Genomic DNA, 22,733 nt, shown 5'->3' on the forward strand with positions numbered 1-22,733 from the left:
TACGTTTAGCCTACCGTATTTATTCGAATATAGGTCGACCTTTTTTTCTCGGAAATGTACTCAAAAATTAAGGGTCGACCTATAATCGTGACCAAAGAATTTCGACCTAATTCGCGACCAAATTTTGAAACCCTACCGAGGGTATGGAGCTATCAATCACCTAGCCGGCGTCGCGGTAGAGCCGCGCGGCTTCTTCTTTCAAAAAGCTTTTGATGCACAAAAACAACCGAACAGCAGCAGCCGACAGCCCGTGGCCGCCGGCTACGGCTCTCGCGCGGATTCCTCGGGCGTCGGGTTGCGCCATCACGCCTGTAGCGTTCCCCTCGCTGGGCAAGGGGGAAGGGGAGGGAGAGGAACGCGATGCGCCATGCACTTTGCCCTCCTATGCGCTCCATTCCCCTCTCCCTCGCAAACGCGCAAAAAAAAAAAAAAAAAAAAAAATTCGGAGGTACTTTAGTTTGTTTTTCTTCGGCGGGTTGCGTGTTGCTCACGGGGCTCGCAGCGTTGCTCATGTCTTTGTATTTTTTCTTTCGTCGCTCGCCCGTCTCCACCTTCTTTCGTTTCTTGTCGTCATTTTACAACGGTGTCAGTGAGGTATTGTTGCCAATTTGCGAGGATGTCTACCAAGCTGACGAAGCTTCGGACGTTCTGACGATGAATAAGTTTTTGACATCGCCCTGTGATTTAGCTGAGAGTGCTGTAAATAAAGGTTTGTTTCTTTTGCCCTAACTTTCCCCTGTTCCTTAAAAAAAAAGAAAGGTCGACCTATATTTGAATTATTTTTTTTTTATTCTCGGTGGGCTCAATAAATAGGGGTTGACCTATTTTCGTGGTCGACCTATTTTCGGGTAAATACGGTACTAGCAAAAGCCTTTGTAGAGCGTTTAGTTTGATTACCTGCCACAGTCTCCGCACCAAGAGTATAGTTGCCTAGTGCACAAGCGGAGCATGCAGTCGGCAACTGCATGCTCCATACCGCATGCTCCATACTGCACGCTCCACACTGCACGTTCATAGAAGCTACAACGGTGGACGCAAAATTACTAAGGCCAACCCTATAAAAACTCATTGTGTATTCTACTATATAGTTGGCTCATAGCCACCTCTCATATATAGCAGCCTTGTAATGGAAGGCTGCCAGACGAGTGTTAAACGAGTGTTTGGCTGGGACTCGCATCCTCGCTGCGTGAACACGAGTCTCGGCCAAACACTGATGCAGCACTTCTGAAACACGATGAAAACACGACACTCAACCACACACGTCAATTACCCAATGGCAGCATGGCCGCCAGATGCACACTTTTGTATACTTTCGGCTTAAGGCTTGAATTGCATTGGGGTCTGCAGCTTTCCCCATTTGTTACTAAATCTGGTTGCTCTAACTGGTTCTAGCCTAGTGTCGTGCCCTCAATTGAATCCAAGGCTTGGACTGGATTTCTCGGCTGTTCCCTTTCCATCGGGTAGCACACTCTACATCGAGTGAGCAGAGCCCGCGCTCCGCTCTAAGCAGAGTTTATTGCCTATTTTTCTGCCCCCAAGTCCTCAAGCCTTTGCTCAGGGCACTCAATGGCGTTTCCGGCTCATTTTCCCTGACCAGGCTCGCTTTTTGACAATTTTCCTGACAATTCCAGGTTTTCCCGGTCAGTATAGTTGGTGACAACTTTTCTTGGCAGCGCAGTGTAGGGTACAAACACGCATTTCCTATCCCATTTTGAGGGCTGGATAAGGCTGTGCGCGGGGTCTCCTCAACTTCCTCTGCATTGCCAAGAAAAGTTGTCGCGAAGTATAGACACCCTGATATTTGGGTTGCGGGCACGCTTTCGCTTGCATGAGAAACTTCTCGAACCCGTTTAATATGCCTTGCTTGTTCTGCAAAATGGTAGACAGTGTCGAACAGCGGATGCCACAGTGTCGAATTCTTTAATGATTTCTGAGTTGGGCCGGCCACTCTTCTCGACCTCTCAGATCTAAGTGACTTTCGGTAAACACTCTCAATCTTCCGTAAGACACACGTGTGCGTGCAGTACGCCGCAGGTGCGTGCATCGGAGACTCTCTAACGGATGATCTCCTCTGGACTCCATCACTCCCTTGACCAGATTCCGGCAAGAGTCTGGCAGCATCGGCCGTCGGTGCAGTGAGTAGCGTCGGAACGTTAACGCTGCTCGTTGCCCGCGTCCCCACGTTGGCATCGGAAGCGGCATTCTGCCAGCTCCGCACGCTGTGCCTCCATCAAACGTCTACTCCATTTTCTCAGTTTGCCGTTTGCCTCAATGGAGAAGGGGGAGGGAACGCAAGGGTCTCCATGTGCCTCCATATAGGCTTGCATGCTTTTGTGACCTCGGCCTTCGTAATAAGCATGGTCGGCCGCCGATGCAGTTAGAATATAATCCAGTTAGAAATGTATGCATTTCAGTCGGGACCACATTGAACTTCAATAAAAGCGATAATTCGAAAAAAGTGATTTCATTATAATGAGGGATTACTTTATGTTTTTCTTTTCGTCAGAAGGCATAGACTTCATTCTGATGCGACCGATTCCAAACGGTGCCGAGTTTGTCGCTGCCAGCTTCTCTTCAGTAACAATCGATCCGTCGGCAAAAGTATGAGTCTGCATTTTTGACCGATTACGGCAATGATATAGGTTGCCGAACTCGAACGATATCTGCGGCATTGCTCGTGCTCTGTGCTTTGAGATAGGACTCAAAAGTTTGCCCAACACTCATGTCCGGTCTGCCCTGCGCTGGCCTCTAGTAGGGGATGTAGAGAATTCAGCACTATGGCCTCACTCTGCAAGTGCACTCCTCAGAGGCACAGTGCTTGGCTGCGGATCCCCCAGGCAGTGGGAACGAATTCTGGCGGAGGTGACTGGAACCCGACGGATGCTTGTTCTGGAGATTTCGGTTGCACATCCAGAGGTCCCTGGGTAGTCGAAGTTAATATACTCAGTCCTCCACTGATGTGTGCCAGATGCCCTTAGTTGGTTTAGCACGTAGAGCGGCAACCTCACCCTTCGCGCTATTATATGTGTGTATATTTTACATTGTGTCCCAGGCTAACCCCTCTGCCCTCTTATTCAGTCTTTAGTCCTCCATTTTGTCTTATTTTGTCAGTGCAATAGACTCTCGTTCAATATCTAAATGCCTTTATTGCCTAGTATTATCAATTGGCAACAAGGGGAAGTTCCATGGTACTTTTTGAGGCTTGCTGGGGTTCCCTGGAACAAAAAATCATGAGCCGTTCCACTCTGTAAAGGTGGATGACCAGTGAGGCTGTTTAGCACACTGTCACAGACGTGACACAGAATTTAACAAATGCTACATTAATGTTGTCCAATTTAGCAGCATGGTACCCGTGTCTTTTTGTTGTGTTCTCCGCCTCGCGACGTTTGTCGTCTTGCCTGGTTTGCCGCATGCACTTGGCTTTCTGTGCACAACAGTCTTCATCGGTGATGTTTCTGCTCGCTGCCGCCTTGGCTCTTCGGGAGTTCGGACTATATGCGGCCTCCCCATTACGACGAGAGAGAAGTGAAATAGGCCTATTGCTAAATTACCCAAGCATCAAGGGGAATGCAGGGAATGGTGTTCCACGTGCCGCACTTGCCGGCGTCTGCAGCAGTAACTGTTCTAAAGCAAAAAACCTAAAACAAATGGCATCTTGCACGCGCGTTTGTCAATGCTTTATTTGGTTATTTACTTTAAATCTTTTATACGGGGAAGGCGTGCACGTGCGGCGGCGTGAGCGTAGAGTTTTTGGTCAAGCACACAAAAAATCCACAGACAGCTGTAAAAGGTTTAGAACCCCTTTGGTGGGGTATTCATATTGATGAGTTGCGACTGAACTAAGATTGTCCGTGCAACGCAGGTACCACGGTTCTCTGGTCGAGGAAGGAGACCCGGAAAGTGTGGCCGAGGTGGCCGCCTGCCTGGACTCGCAGCCCGTGGAGCTGCACTGTCCGCTGTGCACATTCGGGTGCACGGAGTCCCAGCAACTGGCCCAACACACGGCCTCCAGCCACCCGGAGGTGCCCACAGTGCGGTGAGCTGGGTCCCTTCTCTCCTCTTTGGGACAGCTTTTGTGTCCCAGGAGAGTCTTTTTGTTCCAGGACAGGCTTTGTGTCCCAGGATAGATTCTGTGTCCCAGGGTAGCTTCTTTGTCACAGGACAGCTTCTATGTCCTAGGTTACCCTCTGTGTCCCAGGACAGCCTCTGTGTCCTGGGATGCGTCCTTTGTATACCAGGACAGCTTCTCTATCCCGGAACGCCCTTCGTCTACCAGGACAGCTTCTTTGTCTCAGAACACTCTTTCTGTCCCAGGACAGCCTCCGTCGCACGGCACCCTTTGTTACAGGACAGCTTCTGTGTCCTAGGTTACCCTCTGTGTCCCAGGACAGCCTCTGTGTCCTGGGATCCGTCCTTTGTATACCAGGACAGCTTCTCTATCCCAGAACGCCCTTCGTCTACCAGGACAGCTTCTGTGTCCCAGAACACTCTTTCTGTCCCAGGACAGCCTCTGTCGCACGGCACCCTTTGTGTACAGGACAGCTTGTATGTCCTAGGTTATCCTCTGTGTCCCAGGGCAGCCTCCGTGTCCTGGGATGCGTCCTTTGTGTACCAGGACAGCTTCTCTATCCCAGAACGCCCTTTGTCTACCAGGACAGCTTCTGTGTCCCAGAACACTCTTTCTGTCCCAGGACAGCCACTGTCGCACGGCACCCTTTCTGTACAGGACAGCTTCTATGTCCTAGCACAGCCTTTGTGGCCCAGGACAGCCCTTATGTCCCTAGGCAGTTTCTGTATCCCAGAATACCCTCTCTGTCCCAGGACAGCCTCTGTGTGGCAGCCTTTTTGTTCTAGGACAGCCTCTGTGTTGCAGAACAGCCTTTTGTGTCCCAGGAGGCCCTTCTGTGCAGTCTCTGTTCCCGTCTGAAGGCTGGCATATGATTTGCACTTTCCCCCTTGATCTGGTTCTTTTCTCTTTTACTTTTTTTCCCTCCCACAAATACTTCTGCAATGAGACATGGCCAACCAGCATTGGTGGTCCAGGTGCACCACGACATTGCATGTCACACACTAACGTCTTTACGTGCTGTCAATAACTCACACAAACAAGTGCAAGAGAAACAGAAGCGCAGCGACAAACTTATCACAAAGGGTGCTTTCGGGGTCAGTTTGCACAATGCAGTTTCGTAACCTGGGCTTGTTAATGGTCAGTTTAAGAGCTCGTGAGGCCCAGGGTGCGTACTGACAGTTCTTGGTTACTCCTACCAAGTTACTCCATGGTTTGTAATAAAGGCTTTTGGGACCCTGGGATGCGTATAATGAGGCTTCTGGTTGCTCGAGTTACTTCTTCAATGCTCATAACGAAAGCTTTTGGCTACTTGTAACAGGAGTCCTAGGTTGCACATAACAGATTATTTTTTCATTACTGTTACTTGTTGGCAGACTTGAACAAGATCCTCAAAAAAGTAAGTTAAGATACTGAATACCAGACTCAAAAGTAACTGAGTAGACAAGTAAATACCCAAATTCGAAAAGTATCTGAGTAGAGTACTAAATTTACTCATAAAAGTGACTGGTTACTTACAAGATACTCTCAAGTTACAAATTGTTAAAAAGCAAAAATAAAAAGAAGCAAAAAAAAACAAAGTTTTATATATTAAGTTTCTCTTTCTTTCCAATGAGTGTGAGAAAAAGTGAAAGCTGTTTACAACTCCCTGTAAAGCCGAATTAGAGCGCAGCTCTTGAGGAGGAGGAGGAAAGGGTACTGAGGGTCACCTATTCTCGGGGGGGGGGGGGGGGGGGGGGTCACGTGACCCCCCCCAGAGAAATTTTTCCGCTAGATTTAACGGGGAAATTTTGCCGCTAGATTTAGCAGGAAAATTTTTCTGCTAGATTTAGCGAGGAAACCTTCCCACTAAATTTAGTGGGGAAATTTTTCCGCTAAATTTAGCGGGGAAATTTTTCCGCTAGATATAGCGGGGAAATTTTTCTGCTAGATTTAGCGGGGAAATTTACCTATAATGCACCGCGCGGTTACGCTGACGGCGACGGCGACGCCGCTTAAGTCGGAAACGGGCACCTAAGAGCTGTGCCCTAAAACAATATGTCCTTTCGCCCCAACCCTTCGCCTAGGGCTGCCCCATGTCTGGGGATTATCTTGGGTAGTGCTCTGTTCTGCGAGTCGCAGAGTAAGGACCTCATGACCGGCAAATGGGCAATAGAAAGTAGAACATTTATACCATCAAAAGAACACCATCCTATTTACAGGTCAAACAGCGAGCAGCCAGCCAGGCCAGCGGGGCATCCACCTCGTGAGCCCCGCGTCACTGCTCGTGACCATCGATGTGACACGCGCGAACGCAGCCGTGCTATGTCACACATCTCCTTCCTTTTTTTTTTTTTTTCAAAAAAGAGAAATGAAATAATGCTAGACTGTACATAGTTCTACAGTCCTGCAAACGTTTGTTCTTGTCAGCCAGCACCAAGGTACAGACCAAAAGTTCTCTCCTGCGCTTTGCCTACGATGTCCGAAAGCGTTCAGGAGGTGCAACGCATCTTCCACTCCTTGTGTGTGTATGAGTTGGGTCTTGGCACAATGTGCTCACTTCTGTACTTGCGTCCGAGTCATCGGTAATGTCGACACTACGGGAAGTCTGCTTTTGAAGCGGGACTAGGTCTGTGCGGTTTTGCCGAACAGACTTTCCATCAGTTTCCACCCAGTAGGACTTAGGCTCCTCTGCTGGGCCGCTGACGACACCTTGGTGTTGTAGATCAATCAGCCAGACGTCCATATCGTCCTCCAATAAGGGCAGATCCCGGACGCCGTGACGTCTGTCATAGTCTTGCTTCTGCTTACGGCGATGCTCAACCTCAAACGATCTTAGCAGCTTGCCGTCAAGCGTATAGGGACGAAGACTCTCTGCGGCCACTGGGAGTGTCGTTCGAAGCCTTCTTCCCATCAGCAGCTCAGAAGGGCTGTAGCCATTCTCGAGAGGGCTGGTCCGGTATGCAAGGAACGTCTCGTAGGGATCCTTTGATTTATCTAGAGATCCTTTAATTATTTTTACCACTGCTTCGGCAAGCCCGTTACTTTGAAGATAATGGGGACTCGAGATTATGTGGCAGAAGCTGTACTGCTGCGCAAACTTTGCAAACTCAGAATGGCACGTCTTGAGAAACTGGGGCCCGTTATCTGAGACTACCACTTCTGGAATCCCATGTCTCGCGAAAAGAGACTTGCAGTGGTTGACAACTGCTGCTCCGATAAGGCTGTTAAGGCTGACTAATTCGGGATACCGTGAATAATAGTCAGTGACTATCAACCACCACTGACCATTTAAGAAGAACAGGTCCATCCCAACTCGTTGCCAGGGCCTTTGTGGGAACTCCGTTGGTTTCATCGGCAGTTTCCTGTTTCGACTGTGCTTCAGACAGACGTGACACTTCTTTACCAGGTTTTCAATGTCTATGTCAATATGGGGCCACCACACGGAATTTCTTGCTCGTGCTCGGCATTTTTTTATGCCAAAATGTACTTCATGAAGCTGATTGAGGATTGACTCTCGGAAGGCTCGAGGAATAACGATCCTGGGACCACACATCAGGATGTCTTCCCCCACGGCAATGTCGTCTTTGAATGGCCAATATGCCTTGAGGTCTGCTCCTACATCGCGGCGAGATGGCCATCCTCTCGTGCATAACTCCATGATTCATTTACATACGAGGTCTAGCTTTTGCTCAGTGGCGATTTGCTTCAGGCTCGGATGAGTCACCGGTAGAGAGGACGTCACATGCTCTACGAAGCCCTGTATCTCCTCGGCGAGCTCTGTTGTTTCGGACTGTCGGACTGGAGACCTAGAGAGGGCGTCGGCTGCTGCGACGCGGGGCTCACAAGGTGGATGCTCCGCTAGCTCGGCTGGCTGCTCGATGTTCGATCTGTAAATAGGATGGTGTTCTTTCGATGGTATAAATGTTCTACTTTCTATAGCCCATTCGCCGGTCATGGGGCCTTTATTCTGCGACTCGCAGAATACGAACAGGTAGAATGAAAAAACGCCAGTAGGAAGGAGAGGGAACAAGCTTTTTTGTGCTAACTTGGGGGCAAAATCTAATCTGCCATGGACACAAAAGCGATGTCTCCAGAGATGAATCTAGGCCACTGCCGACCTTCTGAAAAAAGGCGGATGTAACTTACAAGCAACTTAAGAACTAAGTACAAGTTATTTGCAAAAAGTACTAAGTTAGAGTACTGAGTACTGACTTTTGAAAGTATTTGCAACATACCAAGTTTCTCCCAAAAGTATTTAAGATAGAGTAACTTGAATAGAGTATTTAAGTTAGGTACATACAAGTTTGCTTGTGTGTAACTTGTAACGAGAGTTCTTGGTTACTCTTAACAGATTACTCCTTGATTATTTATAGTGAGCTTTCTTGGCTACTCGTAATGAGTTACTTTCAGGTTACTCGTAAGGAGAGTTCTTAGGGCTCTGGGCACATAAAGAGATTTTTTGGTTGCTGGTGACGAGTTACTTCTTCGATACTTATAATGCCAGTTCTCGGTTTTTCGTAACAATTAAGAGTTAGTTACTCGTAGCAGTCGTTCTTCCGTCGTATTGAGTCACTTTTTGGTTACTTGTAACAGGAGTTCTTGGTTACTTGGAGCGAATTACCTCTCGGTTAGTTATAATGAGAACTTTTGGGGCCTCGAGCGCATATCGAGAACTCCGGGGGACTCGGGCACATAACGAGTTCTCAAATCCTCTCAACGAGACTCGTCGGTCTCCCCACACGCATGAGTGAGCTTGCCGTCCACGTGCAGGTGCAGCAAGTGTGAGCAGGCCTTCCTGAAGGAGGAGGAGCTGTCCGAGCACCTGAGCCTGAAGCACCAACTGCTGCAGGTGGAGCACGCCGGTGACGGCAGCTACGTGTGCCACGTGTGCGACCGCCGGCTGAAGACCTTCAGCGGTTACTGGGGACACCTGCGGAGCCACACCAAGGTGCCCCATCCCCTCCCTCCCACGCATTTCTAACTTCGTGCCAGGATGTGATCTCGGACTGAGTGACCGGGAACTTGCGAACCCAGAATACAGCGTTCGGCAATACAGTGTAGACCGCATATAACGTATGTCGCGGGAGTCGCGAACATCCGCACTATAAGCAGTACCGCGCTATAACCAAAACATCAATTTTTCAGGCCAAAATACATGCCATCAGACAACTTACCTTTGTAAAAGAATTTATTTTGTTAGAGGAAAAATAAAGCTTAGTTTGAGGAAAGTCTTTACTTCACCAGACCAGTACACTTCTCTCTCAAGTGTGTCACACATTTTGAAAGAAGTGAGCGACTTTTGCCTGGCGCAGCCTTTTAACGGCGTCGCGGGTTGCGGACGAACGTTACAAGCGTTCAGGATTGCTAACCCTAATCACTTTTCTCCGGCGATGAAAACGCGTGCAAATTCACATCCTTTCTACGGTACACGCCAGTAAGACCTTCAACTTGAGCACAGGCATGAAATGCTCCAAATAAGAAATCCGAGCGATGTTCGAAAACACAAATGCTTAGAAAGCACCACTGTAGTCGAAGTAAACAAACACGACGACACGGGCGTTTCTGCCGTCTTGAGAGTGCCGCCGACATCGCCGCACGAATAGGTGGATCTTTCCTTCTAGTACGTGCTGGGTTATCATAGCGACACACAACGAAAATTCACAGTCAAGGATAGCGCTTTTACGGGGAACGATGAGCGTCCACCACGCCGTCTACGTCGACGATCACAAGATTCACAACCGACGCCTTGTTTGCGGATAGAAGCAGCCGGCCCTCGACCGGCATGCAACGCGTGCGAACACTTTTCCTCGACCTGCGATTGGTCTGTCGTTGCGGTTGTTTCCAATTGTTTCCAATGGAGCGGAGGGATGCTCAGCACGCACATGAGCGACACGTGCGTGCGTCCCTCCATCGTTATGGCAACTAAAGCCTCTCCCTTCGCTTCTCCCCGCTTCTTCGAGCAACCTCCTTGCCCCGCGAGTGCCGCTTGCGGCTCGCGCCGTTATCTAGTGTCGCACAGGGAAGCGTGCTCGCTGCCCGGGTCAGTCGGCGCGGTCGGCGGGCTGCTCCAGAAACCGCACTATAACCGGTATTTCCCTTCGTGCGCCTGCATTTTAAGCGGTATGCAATTACATGGAGTTCTATGGAAGGCGAACTGGTGGTTTAAAAAAGCTGCGTTATACCCGGTCCTGCACTATAAGCAGTTTCGTTGTAAGTGGTCTATACTGTTCGAGCTAGAACGTGCGAGCTGTAACATCCGATAAGCACGCTATCGTGCGCTCGGCAAAGATGGGGAGAGGTATCGCGCGCGGGGGGGGTGCCTCCACAAATTTAATCACCCGCATTACCAGTCTGACGCTTCGCTCGGCTGTGTGGCCCGTACCGCCTGTGCGTTCCAGCTCATACCGCCGGCCATTGTATGTAGGGTTCCTAGAAACGCAGAGTATGCTCCGGGGTACCTCGAGTGACCATTTTTTTAGGGGCGAAGCTCCTTAGGGTTTAGCCTTGTCCGTCCGGCGTTCGTGCTTACATCGATTGCCATCCCGTCTGTCTTCTTAAAAAAAGAAAAAAATGTTTGCGCATTTGACAGGATTCGAACCTGTGCGGGGAGACCCCAGTGGATTTCTTGTCCATTGCCTTAACCACTTGGCCACGACTGCGGGACGAGTAGGGGGCTCTGAGGTGTGGTAGTTACTCAAGAGCTGGGGATGTCATGGATAAAACGTTGCATGTAGCCGCTCAACGTCTATACAGGAGAGGGTGCTGGGGTCAAATGCGTATATAATTGCGTTAAACTTTGCATGCATTGGCTCAACGTTTTTAGACGAGAGGGCGCTGCGGTCAAATGCTCAACTGCGTATATAGCCACGATCCATACCACACATTCTCTTTCTGAAATGGACCGTTGACTTAAGCGGTGGATATATGTTCCCACGGCTTCTAGTGGATCCAAGCTGATCTGCTAGAAGAACCACTGGCTCTGCATTTCACCAATCATAAAGCAGTACTAATAATGAAGTCGAAACGCAACCTGGGACTCAGCACTACCTATGAGCAATAAAAAAACATCAGCATCATGAGCACTACCTATGAACAATAAAATCAGTATCATCAGCACCACCAGAGCTTCGCCCCAATCAACATCATTCACCACGTGGAGATGCGTCCATTTTTTTCTGTTGTCCCTACCCCTGAGTACAGTGTAGACCGCATATAACGTATGTCGTGGGAGTCGCGAAAATCTGCTCTATGAGTGGTACCGCACTATAACCAAAACATCAATTTTTCAGGCCAAAATACATGCCATGAGACAACTTACTTTTGTAAAAGGATTTATTTTATGTTAGATGAAAAATAAAGCTTAGTTTGAGGAAAGTCTTTATTTCAGCAGACTAGTACACTTCTCTCTCAAGTGTGTCACACATTTCGAAAAAAATGAGCGACTTTTGCCTGGCGCAGTCTTTTAACGGCGTCGCGTGTTGCGGATGGACGTTGCAAGCGTTCAGGATTGCTAACCCTAATCACTTTTCTCCGGAGATGAAAACGCGTGAAAATTCGCATCCTTTATACGGTACACGCCAGTAATACCTTCAACTTGAGCACAGGCATGAAATGCTCCAAATAAGAAATCCGGGCGATGTTCGAAAACACAAATGCTTAGAAATCACCACTGTAGTCGAAGTAAACAAACACGACGACACGGGCGTTTCTGCCGTCTTGAGAGTGCCGCCACGACATCGCCGCACGAGTAGGTGGATCTTCCCTTCTAGTACGTGCTGGGTTATCATAGCGACACACAACGAAAATTCACAGTCAAGGATAGCTCTTTTACGCGGAACGATGAGCTTCCACCACGCCGTCTACGTCGACGATCACAACCGACGCCATGTTTGCGGATAGAAGAAGCCGGCCCGCCATCGGCGTGCAACGCGCGCAAACACTTCTCCTCGACCTGCGATCGGTCTGTCGTTGCAGTTGTTTCCAACGCAGCGGAGGGACGCACTCACGTGAACGACACGTGCGTACATCCCTCCGTCGCTATGACAACTGAAGCCTCTCTCTTCGCTTCTTCCCACTTCTTCGAGCAACCTCCTTGCCTCACGAGTGCCGCTTGTGGCTTTATCTAGTGTCGCACAGGGAAGCGTGCTCGCTCAACACCACCTAGGTGACCTAGGCTCACTGCGCCGGTCGGTCGGCACGGTCGGCGGGCTGTTCCAGAAACCGCACTATAACCGGTATTTCCCTTCGCGCGCCTGCATTTTAAGCGGTATGCAATTACATGGAGTTCTATGGGAGGCGAACCGGTGGTTTAAAAAAGCCGCGTTATATCCAGTCCTGCACTATAGGTGGTTACGTTGTAGGTGGTCTATACTGTAAACATATCTTACAGTGATTGCTCTTATGGGGACTCCCCAGTCGTATTTGCGACGCCGGCGTTGCGCCGGGCTGAAGGTTCAGTTCCACGTGCACCGCCCCCATACGCCGGGCAAAAGGCGCACACTTGGCTCTTGCCGGGCGGCAGTGTCTTCTGCGGTTGTGTGGGGGACGACAGATTCGTCGCCGTAAAACTCAATTTGTGCGTACTATCCGACGTAAAGCTACCCACCTCTCGTAATGGTACGTGTCTCGATTTAGTCTTAAGGTGGGACTAGGGTACTTAAATAGGTTTTTTTATTTATTAAGATACCTCGCTGAAAGTTGGCATGCATATATATCATTTGATGGTGATTTCAAATCTGCAGTTCAATTTCAGATATCACTTTTAGAACAAAATATATGGCAAAATATAAAATTCCAATAAGGTAGTTTCTTACGGGTCGTTATGGTAATTTCACATAAAAAAATTTATATTTTAACAATATGCAGTGATTTCCAGGGGTTCACCATATATCCTAAAGCTAATTGAATGTTTACAAAGCCATTTTGTCCACCAGAAATAAATCATGGAATTTCAAAGCAAAAACTTGTTACTACACGTTTCAGCTAATTACTTTTTATCTATTAATTCTAGATGAAAAAGAAAAGATTTAGGATACACCTCAGTTGTTACTGAAAACAATGATACCAAGCTTACTGAAATCCGCTCGTGCAAACATTATGAAAACTTTCATAAGGCAATGGCTATGGACAAAAAAAAACAAAGCTGAGAAAATCGCACTTGAAGTTTCTCCGTTGTTGGCACTTTTATATATCAAGTCTAGAGAAAAAAGAAAAGCTTTAGGGTGCAGTTCAGTTGTTGCTGAAAATAACAACACCAAGTTTATTGCAATCGGCTTATGGAAACATAATCAAAACCTCCGTAGAAAAATGGCACCTGACAAAAAAAACATGAAACCACGAAATCAGTTCAGTAGTCTCCGATGTGCCACGAGGTCATAGCGGTCCTGGGCAGTAGTCCTGGGTCCTGGCAGGCTTGTGTCTCTAGGCCATCCTCTTCTGGACCTTTTCACTCTCAGAGTGAGCCTTGTTGGCCTTGCGAAGCCTCTGCCTGTCCTTCTGAAGACTCCTGTGAATCAGGCAGCCACCTGTGCTGTAGCCAAGCTGTGCTGCTACAGCCTTGCTCGTCTTTGCCAATCCCTGGTTGAAGCGTGACACGGTTTCAGCGACAGCCCTCTCCACTGACAGCAGAGAGTCATGTGTGTTCTTAGAGCTCTGGCCCCAAATCACAGAGTGTAGGCACTCTATGACGTTCTGCGTCATGCCGCCACTGCAGCGCTTCAGGAGTGCCCGGCTGCCCAGCCTCTCAAAGACTGGCTCCAGCGCAGTGCGAATGAAGCCTGGCAGGAAGTTCTTGTGTGGTGGTGGCTCCTCGTGGTTGGCCAGTGCCCGGTTGTAGGAGCACCAGGAACTGTCCCCCTCGGGACAGTGGCTGTGGTCCGGGGCTTCATCTGTCGAGGTCATGTGCAACAAAGTTGCTTGCACTGCCTTTGCCATCCCTGGCACATCATGCTTGTGACTTCTCAAGGCGTACCCATAGTAGTTTGTTATTTTTTTTATCTTGTCCTGGGTCAGCTTTCCCTTTCCTCCGAGCGACTCTCCCTGTGCCTTCTTCTTCTCCACCAGGGTACGAAGAGCTTCCCCCATCCGCTTGTGTAAGTGGTTCAAGCAGTCTTTTTTCTCAATGTCGAGGTATCCATAGCTGTCTTGTGTCAGGGCATGGAAGGTGTGGCTGTCGCCATCGGAAAGAATGGTGGTGTAGTGCAGTCCATTCCTCGCCGGGAACCGCCTGAACAGAATGAGGGCTGCCTCGGCTTCCATTCGTCCTGCATTGCAGTCAATGTTCTTCATATACTTGTTGTTGATCACCCAGTCCCCATAGCTGTCGTCGTCTGGGTCAGGTGCACCCTGGCAGCCACGGCAGTACCTTGAGAGGACAACGTGGTCCAGCACCAGGCCAGTGTAAAGCTCGAGGATGTACACTACTGCGATGTTGGAGTTTTGTCCGCATGTCTTCCATGTGCCGTCAATAATTATATCCACGTTTCCGGGAGGATTGAGGAAGCTCTCGAAGACGTCCTTCACCACCTCAACACTCGCTGCTTCTGTGGCTGTTGCTGCTGCCTGGCAAGCCTGCACCATAGTGTCCATATGTCCCCTGAACGTCTTATGATGAAGCCCTCGGTGGGAGAGGTTCAAGGTTGCAGAGAAGTCTGCAAGCGCAGTCGCCCCCTTTCCTATGCTTTGTATTCCCTTCATCGCCCTCAAGTTGATCTCGGAGGGCGTAATCTTGGCTTCCCCGGCGACTCGTGGAGGGGAAAATCGACTCTCGGTGAAATCGCAGCTCGAACACGTGAGGACCAACTTCACTGCCAGGCCGTACTGCCTCTATTCACACTTCGAAAGTCCTACGGTAGCCATTCCGCACTTGCCGCATGCCGTGGACGCAAAGAGTTCTTGTAGCACTTACATGTCCACGGTGACATACTTTGTGCCGCGATCGGTGTCGTTGCTCTCCATGCAGACGTCGAGGAGCTCAAACTTCCATGAAGTCGCCGACTGATGTGCCAATGAAGCCTTTCTGTCGTCCGCACGTTGTTCGCGCTCCACGCACTCCTCCTCCATGTAGAACACAGTGTCGATTCAATCTCTAGATGAACTTGGTCCATCCACGTCCACGAGCGGAAAAGCGGCTTGAGGCATCGGCGAAGTTGTCGAACTCAAACTTGATCCAGTCACGTCCACCAGCGGTAAAGCGGCTTGAGGCATCGGCGAAGTCGACGGTGTCGTTTTCCTCGATGCGGAGGTCTTCTTGTTCCAGGCACGTCTCCTCTTTGTGTTTAGTCTCTGCGTGTTGGCCTTCAAACGGGCGTCCCCAGCCATCAGAACTCGAAGCGAACTCGAAGCGCGCAGAACGAAACCAAGAACGACAACGCAGGAGGGCAAATATATACGAAAAGGGAAAGCTAAACAAAGTGGAGGTATCAAATTATTTACATGAACGATGCGAAGAAGACAGGGAACATACAAAAACACTAGGAAGCACAAGAAAAACACTGAAAATATTGATATAGAAAGTGTTGAAATGCGAATTCAGCGTGCTCTCAAACGGCGAAGCGAGCGAAAGCAGACGACGCTCCCGCGTCGTCTGCTTTCGCTCGTTTCGCCGTTCGAGGAGTGACCTGGACGACGTGCCGGGGAAGCCAGGAGAGGAGACGCGCGTTTCGGCCAATGAGAGAGCTGCGCCTCGGAGAGGTGCGCGCTTTGCCCAATCAGCGTCTTTCCTGGCGCTGGTGACGGCCTTTCGTACGGCATTGATGACGTCGCGGCCTTGAGGGGTACACTGCTTTGGTGCGCGGGAAAAATAAGTGTGGGAAACCGGCTTTCGAACAAGACCAAGATGGCTCCGATCGGTGGAGCCGTTGCGGTTCTCCGACGGCTTGAAGTTTGTTCAAATTTTTAGAGTTTAGGCTTGAAGTCAGGTGTGTCAATGCTTACAAATTGTCATTAGTTTCATATTTAGAGATTGAATTGAGCATTTATATTTTGTGAGGACATACTCTGGACTATATAGACCTCAAAATCGTGAACTTTGAAAAAAGGCATTTTTCGCAATTTTTTGATATTTTAAGACCCGCGTCCCCCCTTAAAGGGGGTACTTTGGAAATTTTATTGAGCCACCCCAACTAACTAATTTTTTGGAATCGCCGTCCTTTACCCTTTGGGGTATGCTATATAGTCTCGTGAAATTTGGAATAGTTATTGTGAAATCGGCAAGTGAAAACGATGCCAGGACCAACATTGATATATACCCGTGCTTTACAGTGCAATGAGGTCGGAGGCATAGAGTTATTATAATGTACGCTAGAGGTTCAAGTGGCGCTAGTGTGCTGCTGCAAATTGAAGCAGACAGCAACCAGTCTGAAATTGACTTCCGGTAATGCATTTCTATGGGAAAAAGCGAGTGCATTTTCTCGCTGTTTCTCGATTATAAGAGCAAATATCACGAATAATTTGCACGTACTAGCACATTGGAACATTTCTCAGTCACGCAGACGAAATAATTGGTCAGTTACGGCGTTTTTATTTTAAAATCGTGGCATGAAAAACAGTGCTAAAACTGTTTGGTACATGTATTTATGTGCACTGTCGGACACTGTTAGCGCGAACACGGCGTCGGCGCTTTCCAGCATGGGGGATATACGTGCCAAACGAACGAAGGACATGTGGAAAACCAAGAGAGACTGCAAGAACTACGCAGTAACACTGGATAAGTAACTCCTTGTGCATGCAGGCGATCAAAATAAATTGAAAGAAACGTAATATAGTCCGATTTGCAATAAATAAGTACTGCTTTATTCTTTCTGCTCGTGAATATGTGCAAAGATGCATGTTCTGGGTTCAAATCATCAACCGCACGCTCTAAATATTTGCAAATAGGGAAAAGCCGGAGAACAGGTGCCCGATAAAAACTGCCCGGCATAGGAGATAATAAAAAGGCACACCTTTCGCAGTCCACATACTTTATTTCTTACATTCTAATGTTTTTTAACCGTCGTAAAGATGCACGACGGAGTCATTTTCGTAGAGTGACCGGACGGGCATATTAGCAATATATAAGCGCCACCGCATTGCTAGCGAACCTTGAACACACCCTACATTCTTTTCGATCGTTTGTTTGCTTAGAATCGTCGCTTGTTTTTACATACCTGCCATGGAACATAGGTTTCGGCCTGAAATATAGCGAAGCTTAACATCGTTCACTGGTAAAGAAAAATGCTGTAATTAAAGCAATTACACTTTTACAATATTAATAAATGTACATACTATCCGGTACAACCGAAATAATAAAAGTTATTCATGTTATTTTCCGGCGAAGAGACAAAATGCACGTGCGTTTTCCCATAGGAATGCACAGGAGCACCGCAAAAGTAGACTGGTTGCTGTCTGCTTCAATTTGCCTCCCGGAAGTCGCATAGACACTAGCGCCAGTTGAACCTCTAGCGTACATTATAATAACTCTATGGTCGGAGGAAAGCAGGCTTGCAGGTCAAGAGGGCAGTCTATATATGAACTACGCTGAGCATTTGTTTCTTGTTGCTGCGCGGCTGCTGGAGCGAGCTTCCAAAGCGTTCATTTGACACCATGAAACTGTTTGTAATCAGTTGGGAACAATGTCTACAGTCCAAAGGGTGAACCCCTGCTTTCCACTGACGTCACTTTTTCATTGTTGCCAGTAGAGACTTTTACATTGAAAAACATGGTGAGGACCAAAAATATAAATTTAACTTTGCGGGAAAAAAAGAAAATATTTTGGCCCAATATTTGGGTTACTATTTCAGCTTTGTTTGTCAATATGTTTAGCAAATTTTTAGGTGAATCAGGGACTATAAAGAAAATGCCTGAGTACCCCTTTAAGCAGGGACGTTGGCTCGTCCGTGCAATTTATTCCCTTTCCCACATTCCTCAGGGACCACATGGTTGTGTTTTGTGTGATCGAGTAAATAAAAAGTGGATATGCATAAAAGTTGGTGTTACTAAGTGTAATAGCAGCTATTGGTGTCAAATCTTTGCATGCTGTGACGAAAAGCTGCTGATTTTTTTCAAGCATTATATTGGTGGATCTGAGCCATCCATTGATCTACATAGCCAATGTAGGTGATGATACTGTATCTGCAGGTTTAATATTTTGTGGAATTTTCAAAATGCTGCTTTTTGGAGAATTTCAGTCGGGAGTAAACTGGTCATTGGGTGCCGTTTTAGGGTATGTGATTGATATAGTCGGGCTATAAATTTCTTCATATTTCTTCTCTATTTGTGGAATTTGAGACAATGGGATAACCCCAAAAATATGAGGAATTTTCAGCATGTGCCACATGTGTGCTGGTATGTCCGTCATTGTTTACAAGGCCTCTGGGTTTCTGCTCTGCTGATGATGTGTCTCTCAGGATCACAAAGCTCGAGAATCCCTTCACTTACATATAGTAGAACATCTATATAGCGAAGATATGGATGTTGCAAAACTAAATCAAAGTAAATATCGTAAGGGTGCAGGTGAGCTGGTGATTATTAACCATGTTGGATTGACCTGAGACTGGGGTAGAGAAGAAACATCAAAACGTAGAAGTGACAGAAAATAGACAGGACGACGTCTCAAACTCAGGTAACTCATTTATTTAGTCCACCTCCTTATATAGTCTCAATCTCAAGGTCACCTCCACCAACACAAAAAAACAAAGTTTATACAGTTCAAGCGCCACAGTCTTTATCACATAATGGAAGAATGTGGACAACCTTGCAGGTTGACACTGTAGTGCAACATCCATCCACCTTCAAACTTGAACATAATCTCTTCCCCTTCTATTCTAAACACAGTTCCACCTCTGATTCAAAAAGCGCCCTCTCCACATACCACTATTACAACAAAAAAAATAAAAATAAAAGAACCCACACTTACATTGAAACGTTTCTAGCGCCAATGCATGTCGAAGACAAAAAAAAAATGTTTTACAGTTCTTTTGGGCAATCCCAAAACTCGAAAATCGCAAAACATACTCATGTATGTAACAACTGCACAGCACTGTGGTCGGAGACTGAAATCATGCATGAAAGAGAGGAACAATGTAAAGAGAGTAGTTAGGGAGACTATGCGGATAAAATCTCTGGGCAACTGTAAGTCAGGCTTCGCTACAGTTCGGAAGCAATTCAAAAAGTTTTCTAAAGATGTAATGTCTTTTCTTTTTTTTATGTTCGATCTGGGTCGTTTGAAGTGCGACCCTGATTGTGATTGTCCAAAAAAACTGTAAAACACACTTCATTTTTTTTTTAGTTTTTTTTTTACATGTGTTGGTTCAAAAATTGTTTCGGTGTAACTGTTTTTTTGTTTTTTTTTTTTGTAGTAGTAGTAGTATGGTGGAGAGGGCTTTTTTTGAATCAGAAGTGGAACTGTGTTTAGAGTAGAAGGGGAAGAGATCCTTTTGTTCAAGATTGAAAGTGGATGGATGTTGATTTATCGCGTCAACCTGTAAGGTTGTTCACATTCTTCCATTGTGTGATGGAGACTGCGGCGCTTGAACTTGAACATTGCGCGCAGAATCTAAAATAAATCTTGTGCCGTCAATATTGCTCTAAAATTTTTTTTTTGCATAAAATTTATTTTTTGACGTGCATGTCTCTACCAGGCTGTTTAAAAAAAATAACTTTTTTCTTTTCTGTGGTTTTGTGAGGGGACGTGCACTAGAGGAAAAATTTATTTTTAAATATTTACCGTAAAATACCGAGCAAGGGGCCCATGTCACATTAAGGGCCCAACCCCTATTTTGGAACGATTTCAAAAACAAACAGGACACATCAACCGCCCACCCCCCATTTTAGGCAAATTTCGAAAAATATGCAAAGGACATGGCAAGCGCCAGTCGCCGCGGACGGCCGTTATCTCCTGAAATTGAAGCGACCGGCACAAGTTACGAGTCACGACAGCGCGGACGAAGGGGGCGAAGGGCGCCGCGGGAATTAGGCGAAGGGCTCCGGCGCAACACGGCAACACTGCGGCGCCGCGGGAGTCGAGGTCAAATGGCAGAAATTACAAGATACAGGCGAGCCGGTGTGCAAAGGAAGAGAGGCAAGGGCACGGTGGCAAGAGTGAAGCAGTGAAGATACACTACGTTGGAAAGGAGGATCTAGCGAATGGAGAGCGGCACAGAGCTTAGCGCGTGTGCTGCACACGTGCCGCCGCCATTTTGAATTTGGCGGTCGGGCCGAGCAAGGGCCCACCCGACTATGCGATCCTTCTGCGTTTTTGCTCTCGGACCTAACAAGCGCCCATCCCCGAGTTTTCCGCGATTATCCCATAATTTTTAGTGGGCGCTTGCTCGGTATTTTACGGTATAATGTTAAATTTTTAAATTAAAATTTTGTAGTTTAAGGTGCTTAACCTTCTCTTTTAAATTTGGTGTTAGATTTTTTATAGCTTGTTTTATTAAGTACTCAGTGCAATGTACATGCAGAAAAAGCATGTTCTTGTGCACATGTCAGGCTTGGCAACACACTTAAAAAGCCTAGTAAAATAAACTAATTCATTCCTTTTAAATCACTGGGTGCAGTGAACAACAGAAATAATGTGTGCGACGCTTCTTTTATTTTAAAGTAATTAAAGAGAGAAAAAATGCCATTTTAAGGTGCTAAGAAACATTTCTTAAATTTTTAATAAATATAAAAAAAATACATTCTGACTAACCTAGATAGTTGCATTCTACATATTATAAAGTATATGCATGCCAAATTTGGTTGTGGTAGGACAATATTATGAACTAGGGGTGTGCAAATATTCGAGATTTTGAATATGAGTCAAATAGTTTTCTTATTCGATTCGACAATTGCATATTCGGAAATTTCCGAATATTTAGTTATGGCCGAATATTCAGGCAGTGTAAGAATAATCGGGTGGGTAGCGAATAATTCATGCATGGGACATTTCCTGAACATTCAGAGCTTCGTTAAAAGCTGTGTTTATTCGCCTAAAATTGTAGGTATTGTAGTCATTTTTTCATAAACCCTTGCCGTTTACGTTATAAGTAGAGCGAGGTATGTATTAACTCACGACAAAGGAGGAGTTTTAATTTTTGTTTTGCCAAGCCTACTGTGCAAAGAACTTTTCTAGCGACCATATTTTTCTGCTGCAGGAGCAGGGATATTTTCTGCTGCAGGTGCAGTTGTCACTGTGAAAAAGGAGCACTTATGTATTGAACGTTTGGAACAATTATTTTCTTGGATGATAATTTGCTATAATTGCATTAGCAGCTGATATCTAACTTGCTGGCTAGTCAAGGGCAATTTCAATTATTTTCTTTAAAAAAGCCACTACCATTTGTTTGTGTGACAACACTATAGGTTGCATTTTTACATACTATCGAGACAAGTGCAGTCATATACACTCTTAATTTTGTCAATTTGTATAACTGATCAGTCTCACCTTTTGCTTGCTTTCATGTACAGTTGACAGGTAATTACTAGTCAAGGTGTAATAGCTGTGTTGCCAGTTGTATTGTCTATGTGCTGCCTAGTCAGGTAGTTTCATTTACTTGCATTTGTTAACATCATTTTCACTTTTAAAGGTAATAAAGAAAGTATTTGCTTTTTTTTTTGTTATCTGTTAATGGTACACACATATTCAATATTTGAAGCTATTTTTTTCTAATATTTGTATTAGATTCATAGTTGAAAAGTTCAATATTTGCTAACCCTGATTAAAAACAAATTTTTGTGCACGAACTGTGAAGATGCTCAAAATTACATAAAAATAAAAACGTGTTTGAATGTTACCATAGATGTGTAGCTATGCTCTTTCGTGGTGCGGAAAATAATATTTTGTTTATAAATTTCTATGAGAAATTGAAGCTAGAGAAGACTGGCAATGGAGAGGAGATAGCTAGGCCTAGTTGTCAGCGTAAATGTGACGACGGGCAACGTGACAACTTGAGAAACCACGAAGAGAAAAATAGCTCAGATTCATGCCGTTCTGGGTTACCTGGATGTCTTAAAATGCGTATTTGGCTAATTTCGCGATCATAACCGACCCTAATTATTTTTATAGACCGACACGTTGTTTACAAACAAGCCCGCATTTGCCCACACCAGGTGTGGGCACTGCGCATGCGCAGAAACCGAATTCGAGTGAACTGAAGCTTCTGCGCATGCGCAGTGCCGTCGACAGCGCCACCGCAGCTGCGTGACGTCAGGGACGCGTGTTGGTCTATACATCAAATATAAAGATTCAAATATAACAAGACATTGTAAAATCCCAATAAAATTTTTTGCAAAATACTGTACTAGTTTTTTTTTCTACATCTTTCCTTAAAGTTTCATCAAGACACTGTTTTTTAATCAGTCAATTGGTCATTCTCCCCCTGCAGATGAAGCCGTTTCTGTGCGACCAGTGCGGCCACCGCTACACGAGCCGTGGCAGCCTGACCAAGCATAAGCGCACCCACGACTTTGCGAACGCCAGCCGCTGCCCGCACTGTGGCAAGGAGTTTGCCACCCTCGACTACATGCGCAACCACGAGCGCCTAGTCCACACCCGCGACTTCAAGTTCCCCTGCCGGTGAGTCCGCCCCCTCCGCGATCCTCTGTGTCCAGCATGATTAAGATAAATTTGTAGAAATGCAACTTTATGTGAAGGTTAATTACACTTTCAGCTCGGGTAACTTCAACAGTACCTCGCGAGAGTGACTCTCATGTCTTCTGGCGA

At 46.7% G+C, this 22,733-nt stretch overlaps 1 protein-coding gene across 1 annotated transcript in view; it reads left to right on the forward strand.

The window, feature by feature from the left end:
• The window catches only part of LOC8050898 (zinc finger protein 665), a 57,550-nt gene that overhangs the window by 13,746 nt on the left and 21,071 nt on the right, over positions 1-22,733 (forward strand). The window contains exons 7-9 of the mRNA XM_040212549.3: positions 3,863-4,036; positions 8,819-8,996; positions 22,396-22,586. Of these exons, the coding sequence (XP_040068483.1) occupies positions 3,863-4,036; positions 8,819-8,996; positions 22,396-22,586 (543 nt within the window). The remainder of the gene's footprint in view (positions 1-3,862; positions 4,037-8,818; positions 8,997-22,395; positions 22,587-22,733) is intronic.

Source organism: Ixodes scapularis, unplaced genomic scaffold, assembly GCF_016920785.2.
Source record: "Ixodes scapularis isolate PalLabHiFi unplaced genomic scaffold, ASM1692078v2 PGA_scaffold7__128_contigs__length_106722199, whole genome shotgun sequence".
Taxonomy (NCBI): Eukaryota; Metazoa; Arthropoda; class Arachnida; order Ixodida; family Ixodidae; genus Ixodes; species Ixodes scapularis.